The 23473-nt window shown below is 51.8% G+C and overlaps 2 protein-coding genes and 1 long non-coding RNA gene across 4 annotated transcripts; all 3 read right to left on the reverse strand.

The window, feature by feature from the left end:
• Positions 1–517: 517 nt before the first annotated feature.
• LOC115599510 lies at positions 518–9378 on the reverse strand. Of its 2 annotated transcripts, none has more exons than XR_003988481.1 (8): positions 9134–9378; positions 8439–8747; positions 7267–7367; positions 5915–5965; positions 4119–4215; positions 3230–3271; positions 1836–1871; positions 518–881 (listed from the first exon to the last, which is right to left on the reverse strand). It is a non-coding gene; the product is annotated as an uncharacterized LOC115599510 (long non-coding RNA). The 2 variants fall into 2 exon arrangements; XR_003988480.1 differs by having other exon boundaries at positions 3230–3281.
• A 3757-nt stretch (positions 9379–13135) lies between these two features.
• FBLIM1 (filamin binding LIM protein 1) lies at positions 13136–17942 on the reverse strand. Its single transcript, XM_030463838.1, has 9 exons — positions 17869–17942; positions 16483–16608; positions 15524–15723; positions 15041–15174; positions 14737–14848; positions 14486–14655; positions 14211–14389; positions 13998–14115; positions 13136–13675 (listed from the first exon to the last, which is right to left on the reverse strand). Exons 2-9 carry the CDS (start codon positions 16506–16508, stop codon positions 13562–13564), a joined length of 1053 nt encoding a protein of 350 aa, XP_030319698.1. The 5' UTR covers positions 16509–16608; positions 17869–17942; the 3' UTR covers positions 13136–13561.
• Positions 17943–18571: 629 nt separating this feature from the next.
• TMEM82 (transmembrane protein 82) lies at positions 18572–23456 on the reverse strand. The gene is made up of 6 exons (XM_030463842.1): positions 23123–23456; positions 22963–23035; positions 22267–22441; positions 20179–20587; positions 19114–19286; positions 18572–19005 (listed from the first exon to the last, which is right to left on the reverse strand). The coding sequence occupies exons 1-6, from the start codon at positions 23199–23201 to the stop codon at positions 18922–18924; spliced, it is 993 nt and encodes a 330-aa protein (XP_030319702.1). The 5' UTR covers positions 23202–23456; the 3' UTR covers positions 18572–18921.
• Positions 23457–23473: the final 17 nt, after the last annotated feature.

Raw genomic sequence — 23473 nt, forward strand, 5'->3', positions numbered from 1 at the left:
CCCGTTTTCCACTGCTGTGTGGACAAAACACCTGATTTCTAGGCCCAAAATGAACACACCACACGACCACCACCAGAACCCAGGCAGTCAGGATGAAACCCAGCACGCACCCAGTGCCACCAGTGCTTTTTATTTTTGAAGCCAGGTAGCAGCTTTCACTGGTATTTCGTATTTTCCTTGGCCAAAGCCTCCTGATGGCCCTTTTCTAGCCATACAAACCATGTTTATTAGGAATGGTGCCACCTTTGCCACCATGCCCAGGGCCACCATAACCATCTGGGCAACCAGTCCACCTCAACAACTGGTTGAAGTCCTCAGACATGCAAATTTCTTGATTTAATCAGACTTCTGACGCACATGGACTGGAACCTCATCCCCAACGCTACTGCTGCTGGGCAGCTGCAAGCCCATTTCCTTCCCAGCCCCGTGCCTCAGTTTCCCCAGTGCTGACTGCCACTTCACCAAACTGAGATTTAAAAAAGCCCCAGTGCCTCTTTGTACACCAACCCTTATTGAAAACGTGTGACAGAACTGTGTCTGCACGGGAAAGGGCACTGCTGATGTGTGCCTTCCACCACGTTTCTTCTCTGTGGAAATGGGCTCAGTTCTGGTGTTAACTGGCCAGAAGCCCAAAGAATGAGTGCTACACGTTGATACCTTTAACAGCACCATTTTGGAGAGGAAGAAACCCAAACCCCATACCAAACAGCTTTTAGGTGCTGAATTCTGCTCTCCCTGATGGGGCATGCAGACTCCCAGGTCCTGCAAAGAAGCCTGAGGCAGGGTGGCTGCTGTCACACGGTGGCTGCTGTCACAGGGCCATCTTGCAGGCAGGGTGGCCAGGAGGGACATCCACGGACTGCAGGGAAAGCCATGGGACCCTGTTGACAGAAGAGATGGTTGAATGGAGTGCTTGAAGGGCTCCATTTACACAAAAGCCACCTGGGAGAGGAGCACCAAGCCCGGCTGATGACACAAAGCAACGCCTTGGATCATCCTGATCCTTTTTAAACACTGTGGGGGGAGACTGTTCCCAGTTGTAACACGCACTGGGGCGATGCTGCTGTAACTGGATCCCTCCCAACTTATTCCAAGATTTTAAAGAACACCCTTCCACTCAGCAAGCCAAAGGGGCCTCAGCAAAGGATCCATCTTCAGTGTCAGCAACCAACCTTCTATCACTGCAGAAGGGACAAGTTTGTGCCAGCCACTGGTGACAACACGATGAGCATCCCGGGGTGAGACGTGGCCACACATCCCTGTGTGCTGCCCTTCCCAGAGGGACAAACTGCTGAGAAGAAGAAACTTTAGCTGCTCTCCATCGTGCAATGGCCCCGACATGCAAGGGCAGGGTCTGGTGCACCACAGGGTGCAATTTGAATTATGCAGGCCTGGGTGGTGGGTGTAGCCAAAGACACAGCTATCTGCGGGCATCTCAGCCAACCCCACAGTTAAAACATTGGGGTGTTTCTTATCAGCACTTGGAGAGGATTAAAATGCCAAGCCACATACTAATGAGGGAGCAGGCTATAAACCCACTGCAGCTTGAACACCACGTTCAGGTCATCAAAAAAGGGAAAAAAAAAAAAAAAAAACAAGAACAGGACAGATCAAAAGAGAGCCATTAAAGGCGTGAGAAAATGGTGCTGCCATATAAGGAGCTAATAAAGTTAGCAGCTCTCCAGTTTTGGAGGAAAAAAAGGCAGAGGATCAGAAAACTTTCTTGGGGTCCACAGAAACAGAAATAGCATCACTTTGAGGAGGAAACAGTAAATAGAAGCAAGCAGACAATGCTTGAAAATACAAGTTTGTATGTTTTTAACGTGGCACCTTACCCGAGTGGTGGAGCTCGCTGCCACGTGTCGCTGGGGCTGCTTGCCAAACATTTTAAAAAAAACAAAGATTAGATACTGAACAAGGACAGCAACCAGTGCCACGTTCATGAAGACCGTAACTTCCTATATTTGGTTCTGGCTTAGCAATAGCTCCGTGTCTGGTGCTGGCAGCAGCACATTTGGAGGTGGAGAAGGTGCTCATGATGCCTCTCCCCATGGCTGGGGTCATCAATCAGCTGCATCGACCAGGGACTCGCATGGATTAGAGTGGTCACATTAGTGGCACACAGTGATTATCCCCACCAGTGTCCAGCAGGCATGCAGCTTTCTTTGCTTTTCCCAGGAAAACAGCAGGTTACCCAGGCAGGAGCCCTCAGACATCACCAGAAACACTTGGAGTGTTTCTCTATCCGAGCCAGCCAGCTCCGACCACCATCTTGTCATTGTAAAAGGTATTTACATCCCTTTTCTCCTCATTTACATCCTTTCCTCCTCATTGACTATAGTTATTAATATGACAGTGTGGCAGCTGAATATCAAATTGCCAGCCAGGCTTTTATTTCATCTTTAAGCCAGCCTGAATAACTGGCCTAATTTTATTACTTACGTTTCATGCAATGGATAATTTTCTCCAAAAAGGAAATGGTGCTGTTTGATATTTGGGCTTATTTGTTGCCAAGACAGAGGTCTTGGCACACTGTCACAGTGTCACACACTGACTTATCAGGTCACACACTGATAAGGCTTTGAACACAAAGCCTGGTTCTGGATCCTAAAAGCAACACAAATTATGGGATTTGTATTAATAAAGCTATAGGTTTTGGTTCTTTCTGAACCCTTCTGTGAGTTAGTGCTCCAAATCTTCAGGACCTGATTACTCTATCCAGAAAGCTCCCTCCACATTTTTAAAACCCAGTATTTAGTCATTTATTTTCTAACACCTTTCGCTGGTAGACTTCATGGTGTTGTTCTTACCCATTCTGAATCATGGACAGGAGCTGCCCCAAAATAACACCGATGTAGCCAGTGGGCTAGCACCAGTTACCTTCTGCAGCACAGTAAACACAGGAAATGAGCCCCTGGAATTGGATTTACACTGAACCCATTTGTGTATCTGTAAAAGCACACTTCTGTTTTCAAAATACTTTGCTATACAAAAACAAGATGTTTCTTCAGCAGCTGAGTACAGTGCGATTGCTGAGCCACCCAGCCAAAACACCCTGGTGCTGTCACAGGACTGCAAAAGAGCTTATTCTTGCTTACTGTAGAGTAAATATATTAGAATATCTTTTTTTTTTCCCCTGCTGTTGGGAAGAAATACCACAGTACAAGCTTCTGCCCTGCTTCCCCTCAACTTTTTTTTAAGCACATACCTAAGAGCTGTAGCTCCTCACCTTGTATTTCACCAGCTAGACAGAGGACTTCAGTTTTCCAGGCTGCAAAATACTCTATATTTTAGGGGAAAAAAAGCAAAGACAAACAAAAAAAGCAAGGCCCACATGATTTGATACCAAATCACAAGGACTACAAAGGATATAAATTCCCAACCACTGCACAGATCACTGTATCCTGTATTTTGCCATTTTTAACACCCTATGACTTCTACACAAAAAAACCTCATGTGCAGGGAAAATCACAGAAATTACCCTGGAGATGTTGCAGAACAAAGGTTTAACACAAAACTCACTGTCCAAACCTGGTGAGGTAAAGGTTGCTCTTCCTCACATTCCTCACTGGACCAACTGGCACACCCAATATGAAATAAATCCTGAGCCAGCCATAATCAGAGCTTCTTGTTTTGCCAAACACCGTTTTGATACTGAAGAAACTTGATGGTGTTTTAAATGGAGCAGACTGAACATGCCTTTGTGTGGTTATTGCTCTTTCATTTCAGAGAAATAAAAATATTCCTGCATTGAGAGGTGCTGCAGCCCAAAGCCTCTGCAGCAACACAGTGCAGCTCAGTTTCTCAGCAACTTTTGGGCTTTGTTTTGCCCCTGTAGATCTCACAATGCAGTTTTTTATCTCTCTGGGATAAAATGAAAGCTTGAAAGACTGTGGCTTCCTCCCTTATGCAGGAGGAGTGGAGGTCTGTATCACTCACTTGCTGCTTGGCATGGGAAATTCAAGTTTTGTTTAGCTTGGAAACCTCATGGATGAAGTTCTAGTAACTCTTCAGTCCAAAGCAGGAACATTAGAGTTCAGCATTCTCAAGGTAATTCTCACTCATTTCTCCTGAACTGCCAGAGAAAACTAATTCTGAGTCCCACAGGGTGTGCCAACCTGAAAAATGTGGAAATATCCCCAACAGCAGCTTCTTGGTCCACCATTCCTCCATGCCACCACCGAGGACGAGGTGTACCTCCAAACCAACACATCCCTAATGAGAGAATAAAATTAATATCCCTGCCCATGCTGGTTTAATTCAAGGAAAGCCAAGGCTTTAGGCAGAGGAGCTATTTACAGTTTTCACATCCACCACACACCAATCATCCCCAGCTCTCCACCACAGGGAGCACAGTATGAAATCTGGCCTGGACACCTCAAACTTCCCCTCCACTACATTTTTGCCAGAAAAGCATAAGGTCATAGCTTCCAGCAGACTGGCAGTGAAAAATCACTGCATTTCTCAGGTGGGTATTGTTCCAGCTAAGCAGGGCAGGGCCCCACTGCTGATCAGCCAGAGGCATTCAGGCAACACTGGTGCCAATATTCTCATTAAGGAGGCTAACGAGAAGGTGCTGATACCCAACACTCCTCATGTGCTAATGATTGCCAGGACTCTGTGCCTTGAAGTCATGTGTGACCTAGGAGAGACCAGCACCAGGTGCTGGTTATTACCTTTTGCAACACAACAAAAGGAATTGCACCCAGTAAGGAAGCCTTTTCCTTCTTCCCAGCAAGCCAGCGTGACTTTGAGGAATCGAGTAATAAAACAGCAGCATCTCATGGGAGCAACTTCACAGAAAAAAAAATAGTTCAAGGGGATACTGATCTTCACCAACACAATTCAGGATCTTGCAACACTCCCTCCAATGTTTGCCCATTGCCTGAGCAAAATTGGGAGTAATACACTATCGTGTGTAGGTCTGTTTGCTTGCATTGAAAGGGGCCCCACAGTTTTACTCCCTGGAGGCACCCATTCTCCCCACCCCTTTTGTGTGTTGTTTTTTTTTTTTTTTTTTAATGTGCCACACCATCAGCACAATGCTGACAACTGCATTGTATGTTTTCTGCCTATGCAGCAGTTCAACAGCACACAACTCTGGAAGGTTTTTTGAAAGGGGAAAGGGGGAGGGAGCTGTCCTTTTTAATTTTTAATTGCACGGCTCGCTCTTCTACGTGACCACAGGAAAGGGAAAAACCCACAAAAGTTTAAAAATGGTACTGTTTTTAGCATCAAATGGGTCAAACAGACTTCTCACACGATGCAATAGAGTTTAGAGTAAAAAATATGCAGAAAAAAAGATATAAATCACCAAGGTTTCTTCTCTGGTGTTGGAAGTGACCCCAGAAGCCAGCTCATCTGTCTTTGCTTGCTGTTGTTACAACATCCTCGTTTCCACACCTGCCAACCCAGAGATACCATTGCTTAAAAAGGAAAATGGAGGGAAGGGTATGAAAAGCTGGAGTGTTTTTCCACCTGCCAGGAGCAGCTCGATGGAGTGGCACTGCTCCAGAGAGCAGCAACCAGAGCACGTTACCAGCCTTTGCAAATAATAGTTAATATCTCACACTCACATGCGTTATATAGATAAGACTGGCAAACACAGCTCCTTTAAAAATAAGGATGACTAATCCACAGTTTTGTTTTGTTTTTTTTTTAAAGGCCACAAAGCAGAGGGTTTTTTTCCACAGGCACCAGCCTTTGCTTTTGTGAAATAGTAAGTGGTGGGAAGGGGAAGCCCTGGGACCTACTCATGCTATCCAAAGAGGAGTAACCACAGAAACATTGTGGGTTTCTGTGGCCTGGGTGCAGCAGAGGCTCACACAACAGAGCACTGTGCCTTATGCTCCTCAACCAGGACAGATCCAACTGCCCAGGCAGCTCTGGGATCACTGGTGTTTACAGTACTTACAAAGAAGGTATCTGCTGGGGAGAGGGGTTACACAAACACTCCTGCATTTCCCTGAGAAGGAAAAAAAGATTAAGGCAGAAAACAGATTTCACCTATAATATTGCATCGACCTGGGTGAGGGAAAGGATGTGCTAGCAAAAAGCAGCATGCAGGGTTCTGTAATCAGAGCATCTGCATCAGCTCGGTGGGCCCAGTCCCTCAAGCAAGGTCATTGTGGCTTGCAGGCAGACACATCAGCACCAGCAGCCTGCTTTAATGCAAAGCTGTGGTCAAACCACGGCAGAGCCAGCACTAAAGGAGGTCACTTGGGGACTGCAAAAAGGTAATGAATTAAGAAAAAAAAAATATACAAGCTTTTCTATTAAAGATGCTCACAGACAAGGAGGCAAGTCCACAGCTTCAGTCTGGCAAAGAGCAAGAAGAAAGGGGTCGACTGCATGGAGCAAGCAGAGAAATAACAACCCAGTTCCCAGGACACAGCAAAATACATCTACAGAGAACACTGAAGAGATTAGTTTACAGCTTTTAGCCAGGCCCACTTACCAATCCCCCCACCTCCCAGCTCTGCTTTGCAGCCTTAAACCCCACCAAATCTGTCATTTTTTAAAGTACTCAGAAATGGAGATTTGCCACCGACGTGATTTTTGGTGGTGGCACCATTAAAATACATACCTCAATCTTAAATTTGTGTTTGCAAATGATTTTGAAAGCCTTCCAAGGAAGGTGCTGTAGGATTGTAAATCCTTCCCATTATTAATAAAATGGAGCTATTGTTCCACGTCTAATCAAGACTTGTCTCCAGCAGGGCAATTTTAAAATGCAATTCAAAACACACACAAAAAAGAAACAAAACCAAAAACGATCATGAGGAAGCTTCAACCCACAAGCTACCAAGGGAAAAAAAAAATCACTGAAAGAGCGAGCTGTTCTTTAAGGGGAGGGGAGAAAGAAAATAAAGAACAGTAACCCTGCTATTCTAAATTAATTCCAAATGCAGCATGCAGGGTGAGGGGGAAGCCTCCCTCCCATCACCTGGGAAAGGTCACTTCTGCCATAGGCACCCTCGCTACGCCAGCTCAGCGAGCCCAGCCTCATCCATCCCCACCCCGACACAGCTCTGCTTTTAATTTATTTAAGCAAAGGGGGAGGGGAAAGAAAAAAAAATACTTATCTATTTCAAAAAGGAAAAACAACCAACAAAAAAACAAACACAACCTTGCAAACACCTCCCAGCACCCTTTTTTTTTCAAGGATGAGAAAATCTAGCAAGGGGGAGAGGCTTGGGAAGAGGCTACCAGCCAGAGAGGGAAAGCAGGGAGAGGTTGTGCATCCTTCTGCATCATCATCATCACCTTCTTCTTCTCCTTTCTCCTCCCCCAGCAGCAGGGACCACGCCTGCCCGGCGCTGCGGCAAAGGCTCCGCAGTGGGTGCTCCCCTCCCCCGTAGAAATTTCTGGAATAAGCAGAGAAACCTTTAAACCCGCAGAGGAAAGGGGGGGGGGGGGGGGTAGGAAAGAGGACAAGAGATAGAGCACATAATAAAAGAGAGAGGAATGCACAAGGATCGGGGGAATAGATATATATTTAAAAATGAAGCCCACAAGCAGCTTTGGCAGCCCCGGCTCAGCGGGGTTTTGCAGCCTGCTCGGCTTTCAATAAACGCCCCAACACAAAGCACGAAATAAGGAAATAAATAAATAAATAAATAAAAATGGTGGTGGTTGGAGCGCTAGATGTGGGATAAAGGAGATGATCCCTCCTCCCGGATCTACAGCAAGGCGCTGCCATTTCAGTTGAACTAATTTGTCCTCTCGTTTTGGTGCAATGAGTTCTGATCCGGACTGTTTGATTACATTTGCTGCTTCAGTTACTGGGGTTTGGTTTTGTGTGGGGTTTTTTTTTTTTTTTTTTTTTTTTTTCCTTCATTTTTTTGCCTTTTTTGGTTCTCATATTTTTTTTTTAATGGGTTTATTTTTTTTCCAACTTAAAAAATCCTCCCCAAATTTCCCAAGGAAAATCTACATCTCTGTGGAACAAATAAAACATTCAGGCTCAAGCATGGACTGTAAAAAAAAAAAAATTAAAATCTGTTGTTTTGTATTTTTTTTAATGGCATTTTTTTTTCTCCTGCTTTTAGGATGTATTGTAGTAGAAAGCCAATGGAGGAAAACAAAGGTAATATGTATATATATAAAATCAAACATATATGGGCCAAAATGACAGTGATTGCATATAATTAAAACAGTAGTTTAGGTATGTGGGTTTATTATATATTCTGTAATCAGTCCCTGGAAAAAGGAAATGCATATATATAAATATGTCGTAAATATATAGCAGTATTTATATAAATTTAGAGATAAACCAGTATTTGTATGGGCCTAAATCTGTAATTTCAGGGAAAAAAAACAGTATTTCAGGCATGTGGGTTTTAACAAAGAAGGGGCAATGTTATAACATAGCCAGTAACAACACTGCGGTGCAGAAAAAAGCCAACATTAAAAAATTGAAAAAGCGTACGTGGTACCTTGGCTGCAGCCTCCAACAACGGGGATGTTACGGGGTTTTTTGGTTTTTTTTTTCTACGGTATTACGACATCCGATCACACCGAGTACATGATTTTAATAAACCAAATGGTGGACAGGTTGTCGTGGAGCAAGGCGACGGCTTCTTCCCTGTGCCACTCAGGCTCTGAAGATAAATCGATCCTCGGGTGTTTTATTTGGCTGGTTGGTTTGGGTTTTGGGGTGGTTTTTTTTTGTTTTTTTTTTTAAATGAAAGTGCGTTTGGGTATTTTCCAAGCCGTGAAGAGATCGGGAGGCAGCGGCTTCAACCCTGAGAAAGAGAAGAACGGTGGAAGAGAAAGAATTAAAGCATAAAACTACCCACCTTGGGGTGCGTGTGGAAAGACCAATTCTGGGCCAAAAAGCTTCAAGCAATGAAGAAAAAAAAAACAAAACTAAAACCGTGAAACGGGTCGGTGCTGGCGGGCTCCGCCGTCAGGGGAATGAAGGAGCAATGGCGCCTGAGGGCCCTGAGGCAGCGGGGTGGGGAAGGCCGAGTGGAAACGCGCATTTCTGGGCATCTTTACATCCTTTTGGAAAAGCGGCGGGGAATAAAGGATGGGGGGGCCGGGGGGGGGAAGGAAGAAGGAGAACGGGGGAGGGAAGGTCAGGTTTCACCCGCAGCGCTTTCGCTGCCTGCCTGGAGGGGATACGCACATTAAAAAGAGCCCCCTCCGCCGTGTTCCTGGCACGGCTGAAGCCCGCACTCGCCGCCCCGGCTCCATCCGTCCGTCCGTTCGTCCTTCCCCTTGCTTGGCCGCCCGGCGCCATTTTGTCGCCTCAGCGGCGCTCGTCGTGTCCACGCGGGGCGGCCATTTTGTGAATCGAGCGGCGGGAGCCCCTGCAGGCTGAGGCGGCGCTGCGGGCCCGGGCTGTGAGGGGCACCCCTCGGCCTCCTCCTCCCCCTCCTTTGTCAGGGAAAATACCTTCTTCTCACCCATTTTTATTTCTCTTTGGTACTTTTAAAACGCGATCGGTGAGATTCAGCCTCAGACGAAGGAATCTGATGAAGAGGATTAAAGTATATTCCCCTGGCTGGGTTGTGAGGGAAAGTTTAGCTGCGCAGAGAACCGAGGGCTGTATTTATTTTTAGGAGCTATTTCCTCCCCTCCTTCACCTCCTTTCAGATTTTTTCTCAGTGTTAAATCACCGAGGTCAATAAGCCACCTTGACAAATAGAATAACTGCCGAGAGAAGGCTTCTCCTAATAAACCCCCTCATCTTTGGACTGTAACAGGCATTCCACCAAAATAAAGATGTAAGCTGTTTCAAGCCAGGTCTGGGTGAAAATTCTTAATTTTTAGGAAAGAAGGTCTGTGGGCTGCTGGAGGAAAGCTGGGATATAAAGTGTCAAAGCTCTGATTGCAGGCGAGTGGCGAGCCATCTATTTTCAGAAGTAGAGTGGGCTGGATTTTTGCCCTGTTTTTATTTTTAAGATAACCCAGTTTATCACTTCTAGCCCAGCAACACCTTTGTAACCAGCTGCGTTGATTATACCTCACATTACTGAAAACATGGTGTGTTTTAAAAACATATGGTGGTGCTGGGTGTTCCAGTTTTAAGGGAAAAAAAGGAGAAAATATCGCATTTTTTTTTCTATGCAACCTGCGTGTGCTGCATAATGAAGCTGGAAAAAATCAGGGCATGGGCTGCTCCCAGAGTAATCCCCGTTGGTTTTCCCTCCCCTCCCTCAGCCAGCGGGATCAGCGCCCACTTTTCATTTAAAAAGTGCTAGTTTTGGAGGTTGTGAGGAAGTCAGGAAGAGTGTATAAAACGGATCCAGACACTCTCTAGGGAAGGACGATACTGCAGCAAGCCGGCTGGGATATGGTTGCAGTTAACCCAGGTCAACCCGAAGGAAAACCCCAGTGTTCCTCCAGCTCTCTCCCATCCCATTTGCAAAGAAAAAAGAAACAACACCGACAGCACTAAGCACCCAACCATCCTCCCAGCGCCTTTTCCATCCAGCAAAACCCCGGTGGCTGCTCCGGCCTCAGTTTCCCCTCCTGCCGCATTCCCTCTCCTTCTGCGCAGCTCGGGAGCGCTGATGGCAGAGCCGAGGCACGCAAGGAATCCGCCTCCTCTCTCCCTTCCCTGCTTTTCACATTTCTCACGGCTGGATGGGGTTGATGCCGGGGGAAGGTGCTTTTCCAGTCCGTTTCGGTCCCATTTTCTTCACGCAGCACCCGAAAAATCTTCCTCTTGCAAACCAGAAACAAACGAAAAGGCCTTTGTTATGGAGCAACGCTTGGAGCACTGATTTTAAAACACTACAGCCGTGCCAGTCGGCTCTTCCTTCTATTTGAAAGCTTTTTTTTTAACAATCTGCAGTCCTTTGTGTTACAAGAATGATAACCTTTGGTGTTTTGGGGGTTTGTTGTTTTTTTTGTTGTTTTTTTTTTTTTGGTGGGATACAGTGTTGTATTCCTGGGAAGAACCTGGGCTCACAGCAGGGTAGGCTCTCCGCTGCCTTTTCTGGGAAAGCCCTGTGAAATGTTATCCCTGGGGCCGCACCCAGCCTGAAGTGAAGAAATATTTGCATTTGCTTCTCCTTGGAGAGCAGCCATGTCCCTCCCTGCTCTCCAGAAGGGATTGCAAAAAAAGACAAGCAAATTGCAGCAGCCGAGAGGAGGGCAGGGCCTGTCCGGTCTGGTTCGCTGCTGTACGATCCTGGAATAAGACAAGAGAGACCTCGAGTGGGTTTTACTGGAGGGGAGGGCTCTGCAAGGCTTTGGGAGGCTCCCAGCACAGATCAAGAGGTTCATACTGCTCGATGCACGGTTTGTGTTTTATTTTTGTTAGGAGACCTTGAGGCTTGCAGGAATGCTTGCAACTGGGCAAGGAGCCCAAGGATGGGCTGAGGTATTGCAGACAATGTGGGCTTGCTCAGCAGCACGATGGAACCCAGCTCCTGCAGCCTCACCCCTGCAAAATCTCCCCGCAGGTCAGCCAGCACTGGAAATTCCTCGAGATCTTCCCAGGGGAAAATATGAGGCTGTGCTTTTCAGGGTTAGCAATGTTCTCCGTGCCTCAGCTCCTAATGCTTTCCCAAGAAGAAAATGGCTTAAATCAGTCTTTTATCCTCTTATCTTCACATCCATCCATCCATCCCTGTCTCTTCTCATCCTCTACTCCTGGAAGAACATGCCAGATCTGACAAATTCTGCAATCCAAGTGCAAATAGCCATCCTAGCTTGCTCTACTGGGAAAATAACCAACTCCTTCCATTGTAGCTTGCTGTGCACCCAAGGGTGCTGCACAGAGGGTTTAAGACAGTGCAATGTGATAACATCCCAACCACTTCTCATCATTGGCTTTTCATCCTCCCTGAAAACCTCACTTGGAAAAATACCCCTATAAAAAAAAAAAAAAAAAAAAAGGGCAAACTTTGCTGCCTGGGGCTTCCCTTCCTCACTCCCCTTGGCCACCACCACCATGAGGTCTGCCCATGTATTTTTACTCTCTTAACATAATTTCTCTGTCTGTTTTTTCCCCACACAGTGAGAGGTTTTGGAAAGTGAGAGTGACCTGGAGCACAGGACTTCCCCAGCATGGGACACAGCATCACCACCCAGCAGGACCCAAAGCCACCAACTTACATAAGCGGGACTGACCACAACTTTACATTCACATCCTATCTATAAATAATTTTATAGCGAGTTATGACCTGATTGATGGGCTGGAGACACACATTAATGAACATTGAGTAATAGCCTTTTAGATGGGGAGAGTCGGCAGGAAATAGCTGTGGGGTTGGTGTGATTAATCAACCAGCCCATCAGACTCCAGTGCATACATTAACTATACATTAACCCCTTCATTCATAAATACACCACACACTGGAGAGACATTACACATGAAGGATATGGGTTTTGGGTTGGCTGTGGTTTTGCAGGTTTTTTTTTTGGTTTGTTTTTTTTAGCAGCTCCCTTTTTTTCATCAGGAAAACATTAAGCATCATCTCAGATGCTCTCACTATTTTCTGCTCTGCATTTGTGGCTTTTTAAGCACTCACAGTTGAAAAGAAAACCCCTCTTTCTCCGGCTGGTTTGCAACACCCTCGCAAACAAAACCACTAAGCACTGGTGACATCGGTTGCACAGATGTCAGGCATGAAGAGAAATGGTCTAATTTCTGCCAGTTTGGGGCCTGGACGAAGAGATCAAAAAGTTTCCGACAGCGGAGCAATATTAGATTGGAAAATGTGCAAAAAAGGGGCTGTGGGTCTTTCCCAGCCTCTCAGCGGGAGGTAGAGAAGAGAAAGCATTTAACTGGAGTTTTTCTGCCCGATGGAAGAATTTGTGCTCCGGCTGCCCTCTGCTGGTTCCAGGATTTGGTTGGGATGGAGTCCAGACAGCGCAGCTCGCTAGGAAAAACCCCCAACAACCAACAAACACCCTTTCAACACCATGGCACCTCTCAAAATCCCAGATTTAGCCCCAGAAACAGCCCTCTGCTCTCTCCTGGGTGGCAGCAGCAACCAGCTCCCAGGTGCCAAATCGCTGCACCCCAAAATCAGCCACATTATTGACCTGAGCTCCCTGACTCTTGTTGCAACTATAAATTCCAAAAAGTGGCTCTTTTAAAATTATTTTTAACTCGCTTTTGATGAGTTTGGGATGTGGGGCAGATGAAAGAAGCACAAGGTTTAAACTTGGGGTTTTATTTAACTGTGAGTAACAAAATCAGTGCCCACTCTCTACATCACCACAGGGAGAAACATTTCAGTGAAACTCCAAGGAAGCTCAAAAAGGAAGAAAAAAACACCCAAGGAAACCAAACTGGCCTTGAAAAAGGAGTTTAAAAAAAAAGAAATATGTGAACAAAACATCAGCTCCTCCATCCCAGCCGCTCTGCTGGGGCTTTTCACATCCATGAGGAGCACAGAGCCACACTGGAACACTACATCTCCACTTCTCCATCCCAACAGGACCAGGTCCCAGGTATATTTTGGTGACAAGAACACCAGTCCAGCAGCTATTTGGGGGTGCAGCTGATACCAAGACTGGCTGCAGGGCACAGCCTGGTGGGTGCTCCCCTTTTTTGGTGTCCAGTGCTGGAATACAGAAGTTGATCCAAGGGGTCTCAGCAGGATGACTCGTTCCGCCGGCGGATGTGGCAGGACTTGCAGAGGAGGTGGTCACCCAGGGGGTAGCACCCATTCTCTGTTGGCTCTGGTGACAGGGGTGTCCCACAGCTCTGGGGGCAAAAGGGGAAAGGGAGGCCATGTTTTAGGGCTCCCCATGCCACATTGTGTCCCATCTTCCCTGGAAAACCCACTACAGCTCATAAACAAATTACATCAAAAGCATGAAAAGCTGAAGCTCTCCTGGCCAAAAGCTTTATCCTTTTCACCCAGTTTATTTATATTTTTTTCCCCTCCCCATTGTTTTTCCCCCTCCCCAGGGTTTGCAAGGTAAACTGGGTGGGCTAAAAAAGAATAACCCTGGGTGCTGTGAGCTCCACGGCCATGCTTTGCAAAAGCTCAGTGCCAAACCCCTCAGCCTGGGGCTGTCAGTACCTCACAGCAGTAGCAACTCTCGTGGAAACTGCGTCCCAGGCACTCGATCTTGTAGGTGTCCCTGTCCTCCCGCGGGATGATGGGGCACTCACAGGCACTGCAAACCACCGCGTATTTCCTGACGGGAGCAAACCAGGGAGGATGTGAGCCAACACCCCATCCCCACCCCTCCCCAAATATGAGGGATGCTCCCCGATTTCCATGCTCCCCAACCTGTAGAAGTCAGCCACGCAGTACACCTCATCCCACTCATCCACAGCGAAGCTCTCGGTGCCGATGGCGCGGCCGCAGGCGGTGCAGGAGAAGCAGCCGGGGTGGTAGCCTCGGCCCAGGGCACGGACGATGCGTTCCGTGATCAGTCCCTGGCACTTGGCACATTTCTCCAGCGTGGCCTTGGGGGGGTTGGGAGGTGGGACACACACACATACATGCTGTCAGATGCCAGCTTCCCACCAAGGGATCCGCCAGCTCCCCCCTGCTCCCCATACCTGGTAGCAGGCATGGCAGGAGGGGCGCCCATCTCTTTGGTAGTAGCGCTGTCCGGCCAGGAGGCGCTGGCAGGTCCGGCAGGTGAAGCAGTCAGCGTGGTACTGCTTCCTCATCGCCTCCACCGTCAGCTCCCGGGGCCCCAAGGCTTTGTGGCAGAAGGCACAGATGTCTGTGGGGAGGAAGAGAGGTTCAGCACCATGCCTCGGTTTCCCCAACCAGGGATGCACCCGCACGGTGCAGACGCGCTTACCCCTGGAGCCATCCCTCTCCGGGTATCCATTGGCTTCCTGCCACTGGGGCTTCCCTGCTTGCTCCTGGCAAAATTTGGGTGGCCTCAGTTCAGCAGGGAAAGCTGAAGGGCCCTGGTGAGTGGGGAAAGCAAAAGCATGTTACATTTATGCTCTCACAGGTATAGAAGAGAAAGCAACAACCACCCCACCACCCTTTCAACACCATGGCACATCTCAAAATCTCAGATCTACCCCCAGAAACAGCCCTCAGCTCTCTCCTGGGGAAACTGAGGCAGTGGGGTGATTGCACCCCATCATCCTCACCTGGAGGGTGACGGGTGCTGCCAGGTCCAGTTGCTGCAGTGCTGGACCCAGTGCCTCTGCAGACAAGGGCTGGGGTGCTTCAGAGAGGATGAGGACTGGTGGGGATGAAGGCACAGGGGCTGCTGGGTGGGTTTCTGTGGTCAAAGCCAGACACGATGGGTTTAAGGGGACAATAATGTCTGGTAACTCCCCAACAGCTTTGCAGTAGCAACCACTGACCTGCCCCAAAAGCAAACGCTGTCCCAGCCTGAGGGGACAAACAGTGCTGATAAGCACCTGGCAATGGAAAGCAAACACAGCCCTTCCCAGCAGCCAGATCCATCCTGGATTGGGTGCAGGGAATTGGGGAATCACCCCCCTACTCCCCCAAAGAACCCCCACATCCCTCCCTGTCTGCATGCAAAGCATCTTCATGGCATCCTCAGTACCACCAACACCCACCCAGCACTGCTTGCTGCCCCCACACCCCAGGACACTCCTCACCTCCATTGGGCAATGCTGGGGGTGGGATTTGGGGGCGATGGGTGCCTGGGACCTCAGGAACATCCAGCTGTGTAATCCTTTGGGTTTTCTCCTTGGTGGCTGCCTCCCTCCGTGGTGGCATCAGTGTGATGAAGATGGATGAAGCCATCCTCTTCTCCGCTTTCCCCGGCAGCATCGTTGAAGCCATGGAAGGGACAGACCTGGGTTCCATTTGAGGGAAAATAAGATAAAAAGGAGGAAAACACAGAGCACCAGCAGCTCCCACAGCTGTGCAGCCCTTTGGCCTCAACCCTCCTCCCTCCTCACTCTCCCGGAAAGGGAGAAGGAATGAGTGTCCCTGTCCCACGTCACAGCAATAAATGGTCTCGTGCCTGGGAGGACACAGGGTCCCAATGAAGCAGCAGCCCCAAATCACCTATTTTCATGCCTCTGTGGCCAAACACCACCCTTTTAAAGCATTTTAACTCTCTTTATTTCCTCTTATTGCCCCCACCTGGGATTAAACTCCCTGTGGGAAGCAGGAAAAACCCACCTCTCCTCTTCCAAATGCGGATGCAGTAAGAGCTGCTTCGGAAAATCCTTTTTTTGGGGGATGTCTGCGTGACCCCTGGCTGCCCATTCCCTCTGCACCTACCCCCATTTCCCCACCAATCACTCCCAGCTTGAACCAGCCCCTCCCCTTTATATTTGCAGATGGGGAAACTGAGGCACAATGCCTCGACTCGCTGCATTCTGTCACTGAAGCAGGATGCACCCGACCCCGATAAAACCTGCTCAGGAAGGAAAAGGGCTGTTTATTCAGCTTCCCAATGGGAAAAGCAGCTGGGGCGACACTTCCCCTTCCCAAACAGGATGGTTTGGGAGCTGGGAGGGGGGAAAAAGCCCCAGGGCTTTAGCCAGGGAGCCGCGCCGGTGTGGGAGGATCCATCCCTGAGATCAATCGTCGGCCTGAAAAATACCTGTGTGACGAGTTGCCCGGTCTCATGTCCCCAAAATCCCGTTCAGGGGTGTCGGTGCATCCTTATTTTGGGGGTGGCTGCTCCTCTGGGAGGTGGGGGAAAGCTTCGTCAGGGTGACTTCAGCCTCTGATTCAAGCAGGGGAAGGGATTAAGAAGGAAAAACCCCAACTGCTGCCTCTTTCCCTCCCTCCCCGCCGGCAAAACCCCAAACAGGCTCTGGCTCTGCCAGCCTTTGCCTGGCCACTCAAATCCTCGCCCGCAGGAGCCACTGCTTTTCCTCCTTCCTTGGCCCAGCTGCAGAAAACTGATGCGAGGAGAAAAAAAAAAAAAAAGTAATAATCCTAAAAAAAAAGAAAAACCCTCCTCTTCGGGGCTAATGGGAACCATGTGCTCGTCGCATTCCTCTTTGTGCTGGGGCTGATGGGATCCAGCGGCCCCATCATAACACCCCCCAACCCAGACCCCCTGGGTGGCTGAAGTTTGAAGGGTGCATTAAAGGGGTTCCCCCCTCCCTTTGCAAAGCCCCCCCTCCCCATTCCGTAGCTCTGTCCTGGTTCGGGGTGGCTGAGGCCATGTTGGCAAGGGTCCTCCCCAGTTTTCCACAAGTGTCACCTCAAAATCTCCTGGGGCAGAAGCCCAGGTGGAACCAGCAGGGATGGGACCACTTATGGGGCACCCCCCCCCCAAGCGTCCACAAAAATTAGAGTGGGACACAGCTCTCCTACAGCTGTCCCCCAGCCCTGGGGACATCCTGGAGAGAGCTTTAAGGACAGGGAGAAGGGTTGGGGTGGGGGACACACACAGCCCTTGGGGTCCCCTTGTCCCTTCCCTTGTGTTCCCTCTGCAATCCTTTGTCTCCCAGTGGGCAGCCCCACAGTCCCCCTACCCCCTGCCTGGCTGTGTGCCCTGTCCCCAAAGTTCTGGTGACACCACTGTGTCCCCCCTTGCCTAGGAGCCCCATGTTCCCTACCTGTAGGTGTCCCCAGTCCCATACCATGAGATGTCCTCTGTCCCCGACCTGGAAATGGCTCTTGGTCCCCTTGTCTCATCCCAGGACAGCTCTGCGGTCCTTATCCCATTACCCTGGAGTCCCCTGTCCCACCCTGGGGCATCCCCTGTCCCCCATGCAGGGGTGTCCCCTTGTCCCATCCCAGGATGGTTCTTCTGTCCTTAACCCATTACTTGGGGGTGGGGGTGTCCCTAGTCGCACACCTGGGATGTCCCCTACCTTGGGGTGTCCCCTATCCCCTACCTAGGGGGGGTGGGGGAAAGGGAAGGGGGAGGTGCCATACTCGGGGTGGGGAGGGGTCCGCCTGCCCCGGGGTGGCCCTGGAGCTCCCCCCAAGTCCCTGGGAGGGGGGGAGGGGGGGTCCCCCTGTCCCCTACCTGGGAGCCGGTGCGGGTCCCTCCGTGCGCTCCACGGGCGCGCCCAGCCCAGCGCGGCGGGGGCAGGGGGGGCAGAGCCGCCCGGCATCACCGCCCCTTCCTCCCTCCTCCTCCTCCTTCCTTCCTCCTCCCCTCTGCCTGCCCCACGGCCCCGGGTAGAGAGGGGGAGGCACATGTCCTTAGGGTGCACCATAGGGTGCCCCACAGACGCCCCCTCCTAGGGTCCCCCATATGTCCTCGGGGTGCCCCATGTCCCCAAGGTACCCTATACAGCTCCAGGATGTCCCTTGGCAACACTAGGGTGCCCCATACCCCCAGGGTGCCCCATACATCCCTATACAGTCCCAGGTGACCCCATATACCCCTGGGGTGACCCACACTGCTCCCCATACACCCAGGACACCCATGTGCCCCCCAGAATGCCCCATAGAGCTCCAGCCCCTCTCCTGTCTCCCTCCACCAAGGGGCAGGGGGCTGCCCTCCTCTCCAAACCCTGCACCCCATCTGCACAGGGCCTGGTGCCCCATAGCAGGGCATGCCTGTCTGCAGCCAGGTGGGGAAACTGAGGCACGGGGGCACCTCTCAAACTCCTCCCTGCTTCAGTTTCCCTTCCTCAGGAGGAACCACACCACCCACCTCCTCCAAAAAGCTGCCTGGCTGCCATCCCCCAGTCCCTCTCCCACAGATTTTGCTGGAAAAAAACTTTTATTTTCAGAGATTTATAAACCCTCTGCGGCCCCAGCACTGTGACAGGGTGGCCCCAATGCCACCGAGGACGGGGACATCCATCAGCATCCCGTGTCCCCAGCAGGATCAGGGGGCAAACCCACAGCACCACCTCAGCCTTGTGAGGTCCCTCAAAACCCAGGGGCTGTGGCAGCATCCCCCAGCCTCCCCTTCCACCTCATGGGATGGGGGCTGAGGTTTCCCAGAAGGGGCTTTTTCCTTCATCCCCATGGCAGGGAGGATTTTGGGAGGGGGGTGTTCCTGTGTTTTGGGGAGCCAGGTGAAGCCACCCCGAGTTCCTGACACCCAGTTACACCCCACGCTGTGTCACGACTCCTCTGATGGTGACTCTGATCCTGGCTGTGACTCTGATCCCAGCTGTGACCCTGTCCAAGGCTGCTGGGTGAAAACCTGTGGGGGAGATGGAAGGAGAAAAGCAGAGTGGTCCCTCACCATGGGACCATGCCACCAGCCAGCCCCTCACCCTGGTGTCCGGGCAGGAAGGTGCCCCCATCTCACCTGTCCCTGGCAGGACTCCAGCAGGGCTCCAGCCTGCAGCAGGCACCAGAATTCCCCCACCAAGGACACCAAGACATGGAGGACATCAGCCCACTGGCCCACGGTGAGGAGGAGGATGAAGAGGCCGCCCATCCGCACCAGCACCGTCTGATAAATGCTCTGCCCTGGGCCCTCTGCCAGCACACGGTGTCAGGGGACAACCCTGTCCCCTCCCCATCACCCACCACCAGGGGACATGGTGGGGATGCTTTGGGGTGGCTTTGCATACAACTCCAGGACACCCCAGATACCCCCTAGACAGCCACAGGGCACCCCACATACCCCCTGGATACTCCCCAGATCCCTACAAATCCCTAGGATGCCCCATATAACCCTAGAATATCCTATACTGCCCTACATAACCCCAGGATACCCCCTGTGCCCCTCTACAGCCCTAGGATGTCCCATACTGCCCCTATACAGCCCCAGGTGGCTCCTCTACCCTTATATACCCCTGCAAGGTCCCATAAAATTATTTGCACCCCTGGGATGCCTCCTGGATCCCCATACAGCCCCAAGATACCCTACTACACATACCCCAAGGACACCCCATACTGCCCCTATATGGCAGTATGCATATATGGCTACACACAGCCCCCATAGAGCCCCAGATACCCCCTATTCACCCCCAGGATGTCCCAGATATCCCCTATACACACCCAGGATACCCTTAATACCTCCTATACACCCCCAGGATGCCCCAGATATCCCCTATACACCCCTAGGATACCCTTAATACCTCCTATACACCCACAGGATGCCCCAAATACCCCCTATACGCCCCAGGATGCCCTCAATACCCCCTAAACACCCCCAGGGTACCCTAAATACCGCCTATGCACCCCCAGGGCACCCCAAATACCCCCTATGCACCCCCAGATGCCCCCTATACATCCCCCAGGGTACCCCATACACCCTCAGGATGCTCCATACTGGGCCATACCCTTCTCACCCCCCTCTAATACCAACCAACCAAAACCCAACAAACCAACCTCCCCCCCCCATCCTGAGGGCTCTGTTGCTCACCCTGCATGTAGATGACCAGCAGGGTGTAGCAGATGGTGAGGGGTGTCCAGAACCTGACGGCCTCGGCGGTGGAGAGGAAGTCGCGGTTGATGAGGGCGACGGCAGCCGCAGCAGCCACGCTGAAGGTGATGGCCAAGGCCTTGCTCAGCAGGTGGGGGATCCCATAGCCCGAGGAGAGGAGGAGGATGCAGACCCCGCAGTACCTGGCCCGGCTGTGCAGCTCGTAGAGGGTGCAGACGTGACGGGCCAGGCGGTGGGTGGAGGTGGCCAGTAGCCCTGCCAGCCCCGCCGCTAGCCCCAGGTTGCAGGTGGCGTGGGGAGCCCCTTCCAGCAGGAAGGTGAGGCTGCAGGACATCCCACAGCCCAGGGAGTACTGGCACAGCAGGTAGAGCTGGCTGCTCGGGGAGCCCTGCCAGACAGGGAGGGCAACCTCAGACTAGGCTACCAGGGGAGAACTGGGGCTACAGAGGCACCCGGGGGACTGAGAGCCCTGGGGCTGTTCAGCCTTGAGAGAAGGCTGAGAGGGGATCTGCTGAATGTCCATCAATAGCTGAGGAGTAGGGGGCAAGAGGAAGAGGACAATCTCTGTTCTGGGGTGCCCAGGACAAGGAATAATGAAGCATGGAATTGTCAGGGCTGGAAAGGACCTTCCAGCTCACCCAGCTCCAACCCCCCTCCCATGGGCAGGGACCCCTCCCACCAGCTCAGGTTGCTCAGAGCCCCACCCAGCCTGGCCTTGGTATCTTCCAGGGATGGATGGGGCTTCCACCACCTCTCTGGGCAAACTGTGCCAGGATCTCACCACCCTCATGGGGAAGAACTTCTTCCTAACTCCCAATCTAAATCTCCCCTCCCCTTTCCTTTGAATCCATCCCCCCATGTCTTATTACTACTGACAGCCTAAAAGGTCCCTCCCCAGCTTTCCTGGAGACCCCCTCCAGATACTGCAAGGAATAATGGGTTGGAGCTGGAACATGGAAAGTTCCACCTCAAGATGAGGAGAAACTTCTGGAGTGTGAGGCTGAGGGAGCCCTGGCCCAGGCTGCCCAGAGAGGTTGTGGAGTCTCCTTCTCTGGAGCCTTTCCAACCCCCCTGGATGTGTTCTGTGTGCCCTGCCCTGGGGGATCCTGCTGGGGCAGGGGGGTTGGACTGGGAGATCTCCAGAGGTCCCTTCCAACCATGAACATTCTGTGATTCCTTCACGCTGCAGCCTCCCAGGTGCTGCAAGAACAAGGAGGTGTCTGACTGCCCCGAGGCTTCCTCCATGCTGCACTCCCACGGGGATTGCAAGCTGCAAGGGGCTGCGTGGTTCCAATGACATGCAAAGCAATCCATGGACTTCTCCATAACCTCCCCTGGGTGCTGCAAGAGGCAGGGGGATGCACAGCTGCAAAGCCATGCATGGCTTCCTCCATGCTGCAGCCTCCTCATAACCCCCAGGGTGTTGCAATGTGCAGGAGGCTGCAGGGATGCAAAACCAGGGGGGCTGCAGGGATGCAAAGCCAGGGGAGATGCAGGGATGCAAAGCCAGGGGAGATGCAGGGATGCAAAGCCAGGGGAGATGCAGGGTTTTCTCCACTTCAGGCACCTGGCTCCTCCCTGCAGAGGTTGCAAAGCAGCAGGGGATGCATTACATCGGGCATGCCACAGCCCTCAGCAGCTGCTGCAAAGCTGCAAGAGGATGCAGGGTTGCCATGCATGGGCTTCTCCCTCCTGTCTCCTCTGTCCTCCCCGCGGGTGTTACAAAGCTACAAAGCAACGCGTGGCTGCAAAGCCAGGAAAGGTTTTCTCCACTCTGCAGCTCCCTGAAGCCCCAAAGGTGTTGCTAGCAGCAAGGAGCTGCAAGGTTGCAAGGCCACGGGGCTGCAGGGATGCAAATCCCCGCGTGTCAAAGCAATGGTTTCTTCCACGCCAAACACCCCCACAGAGGCTGCAAAGCACCAGGGGGGACAAATAACATCCCCCCCACCCGCCCAGCCCCTGCCCTGCCCATGGCTGCTGCCAAATCTGCCACGGGATGCACACTTCTTCCACACCGTCGCCCGCACCGTGCCTCAGTTTCCCCCGACACTCACACACACACCTCACCTTGCCCGGGGAGAGGATGGTGGAGACAGCACGCAGGGAGAACTCCAGCACCACCAGTGCAGCCACCCGGGAGCCCACCAGGGCCAGGACCCCCGTCAGCACCAGCACCCGGAGAGGCTCCAGCACCCGGCGCTGCACCCGCATCGCCTCCGCCTCCTTCTGCCTCTCGGGGTCACTGCAGGCAGCAGGGGACACGCTCAGACGAGCAGAGTGTCCCCCATACCCCCATCCAAAGTGGGGTAGCAGCATCTGAGGACACCACCCCCCCCCCCCCATGCTGTGCAGTGGGGAGGGGAGGCTGAAGCTCTGCCCTGCTCAGCCCAACAGCACCCATGGGTGCCGAGAGCTGCCCTCCCCACACTGGCTCGTTTTAGTTGGAAAAGACCTTTCAGATCATCAAATCCAACAATAAACCCAGCACTGCCAAGGCCACCACTGCCCCATGTCCCTCAGCACCACATCTCCAGGGCTTTGAAGCCCCTCCAGGGATGGGGACTCCAGCCCTGCCCTGGGCAGGGGGCGGGGGCAGTCTCAAAAGCAGGTCCCAAAAGGAGATCCCGAAAAGAAGATGCACAAAAGACATCCCAGAAGGAGATCCTCAAAAGCAGATCCCTAAAGGAGATTCACACAACGAGGTCCCCAAAAAGGAGGTCCCCAGGGTGTGTGTGGGGGAGGGACAGAAGGGCCGGTGCTTACTTCAGGCACTGGATGTAGAGATAAACCTTCAGGAGGCTGCAGAGCACCGAGACGGCGCAGGCACCCACCAACCCTGCAGGGAAAAAAGCAGCAGCAGTCACCGGTGTCCCCCCGAGCTGTCCCCATGTCCCCCCCCCCCCCCCCCCCCGAGGGCTCTCACCTTGCAGGAGGGCATCCAGCAGTGCCCAGCCCCATGCCAGCCCGGGCAGTGGCAGCAACCAGGACCCCAGAGAAAACATTTTTGATAGAGAGGAGCCACAGCATTGCCAGGTCCCGGCTCCAAGGTCCGCGGGGCGGAGGCTGGGAGCGGCCCCCCCGGGCTAGTAAATCATTGCCGGGGCAAGTGAGGGCTCCAACGAGCTCAGCTCCTCCAGCCAGGCCTCCAGCTGCACCGTGGAGGTGAAAACGATGGTGGTTTGGAGAAGATGAAGTGATGGGACACACATGGTAGAGCTGAGGGACCACCAGCACCTCCAGCCCCCCCACCCCAGCCCCACCCACGGCAGCGTTT

The sequence above is a fragment of the Calypte anna genome, chromosome 21, assembly GCF_003957555.1.
Source record: "Calypte anna isolate BGI_N300 chromosome 21, bCalAnn1_v1.p, whole genome shotgun sequence".
Lineage (NCBI taxonomy): Eukaryota > Metazoa > Chordata > Aves > Apodiformes > Trochilidae > Calypte > Calypte anna.

Coding starts and splice junctions, on each gene's coding strand:
- FBLIM1 (XM_030463838.1), bottom strand. CDS start 16,508: ATGAGACCGGGCAACTCGTCACACAG. Junction 14,849..15,040: donor CAGCACCCGTCACCCTCCAG/GTGAGGATGATG, acceptor CCCACTCACCAG/GGCCCTTCAGCTTTCCCTGC. Junction 14,656..14,736: donor GGAGAGGGATGGCTCCAGGG/GTAAGCGCGTCT, acceptor TCCTCCCCACAG/ACATCTGTGCCTTCTGCCAC.
- TMEM82 (XM_030463842.1), bottom strand. CDS start 23,201: ATGTTTTCTCTGGGGTCCTGGTTGCTGCCACTGCCCGGGCTGGCATGG. Junction 23,036..23,122: donor GCTGGATGCCCTCCTGCAAG/GTGAGAGCCCTC, acceptor TTTTCCCTGCAG/GGTTGGTGGGTGCCTGCGCC. Junction 19,287..20,178: donor GCTGGTCATCTACATGCAGG/GTGAGCAACAGA, acceptor GTGTGCTGGCAG/AGGGCCCAGGGCAGAGCATT.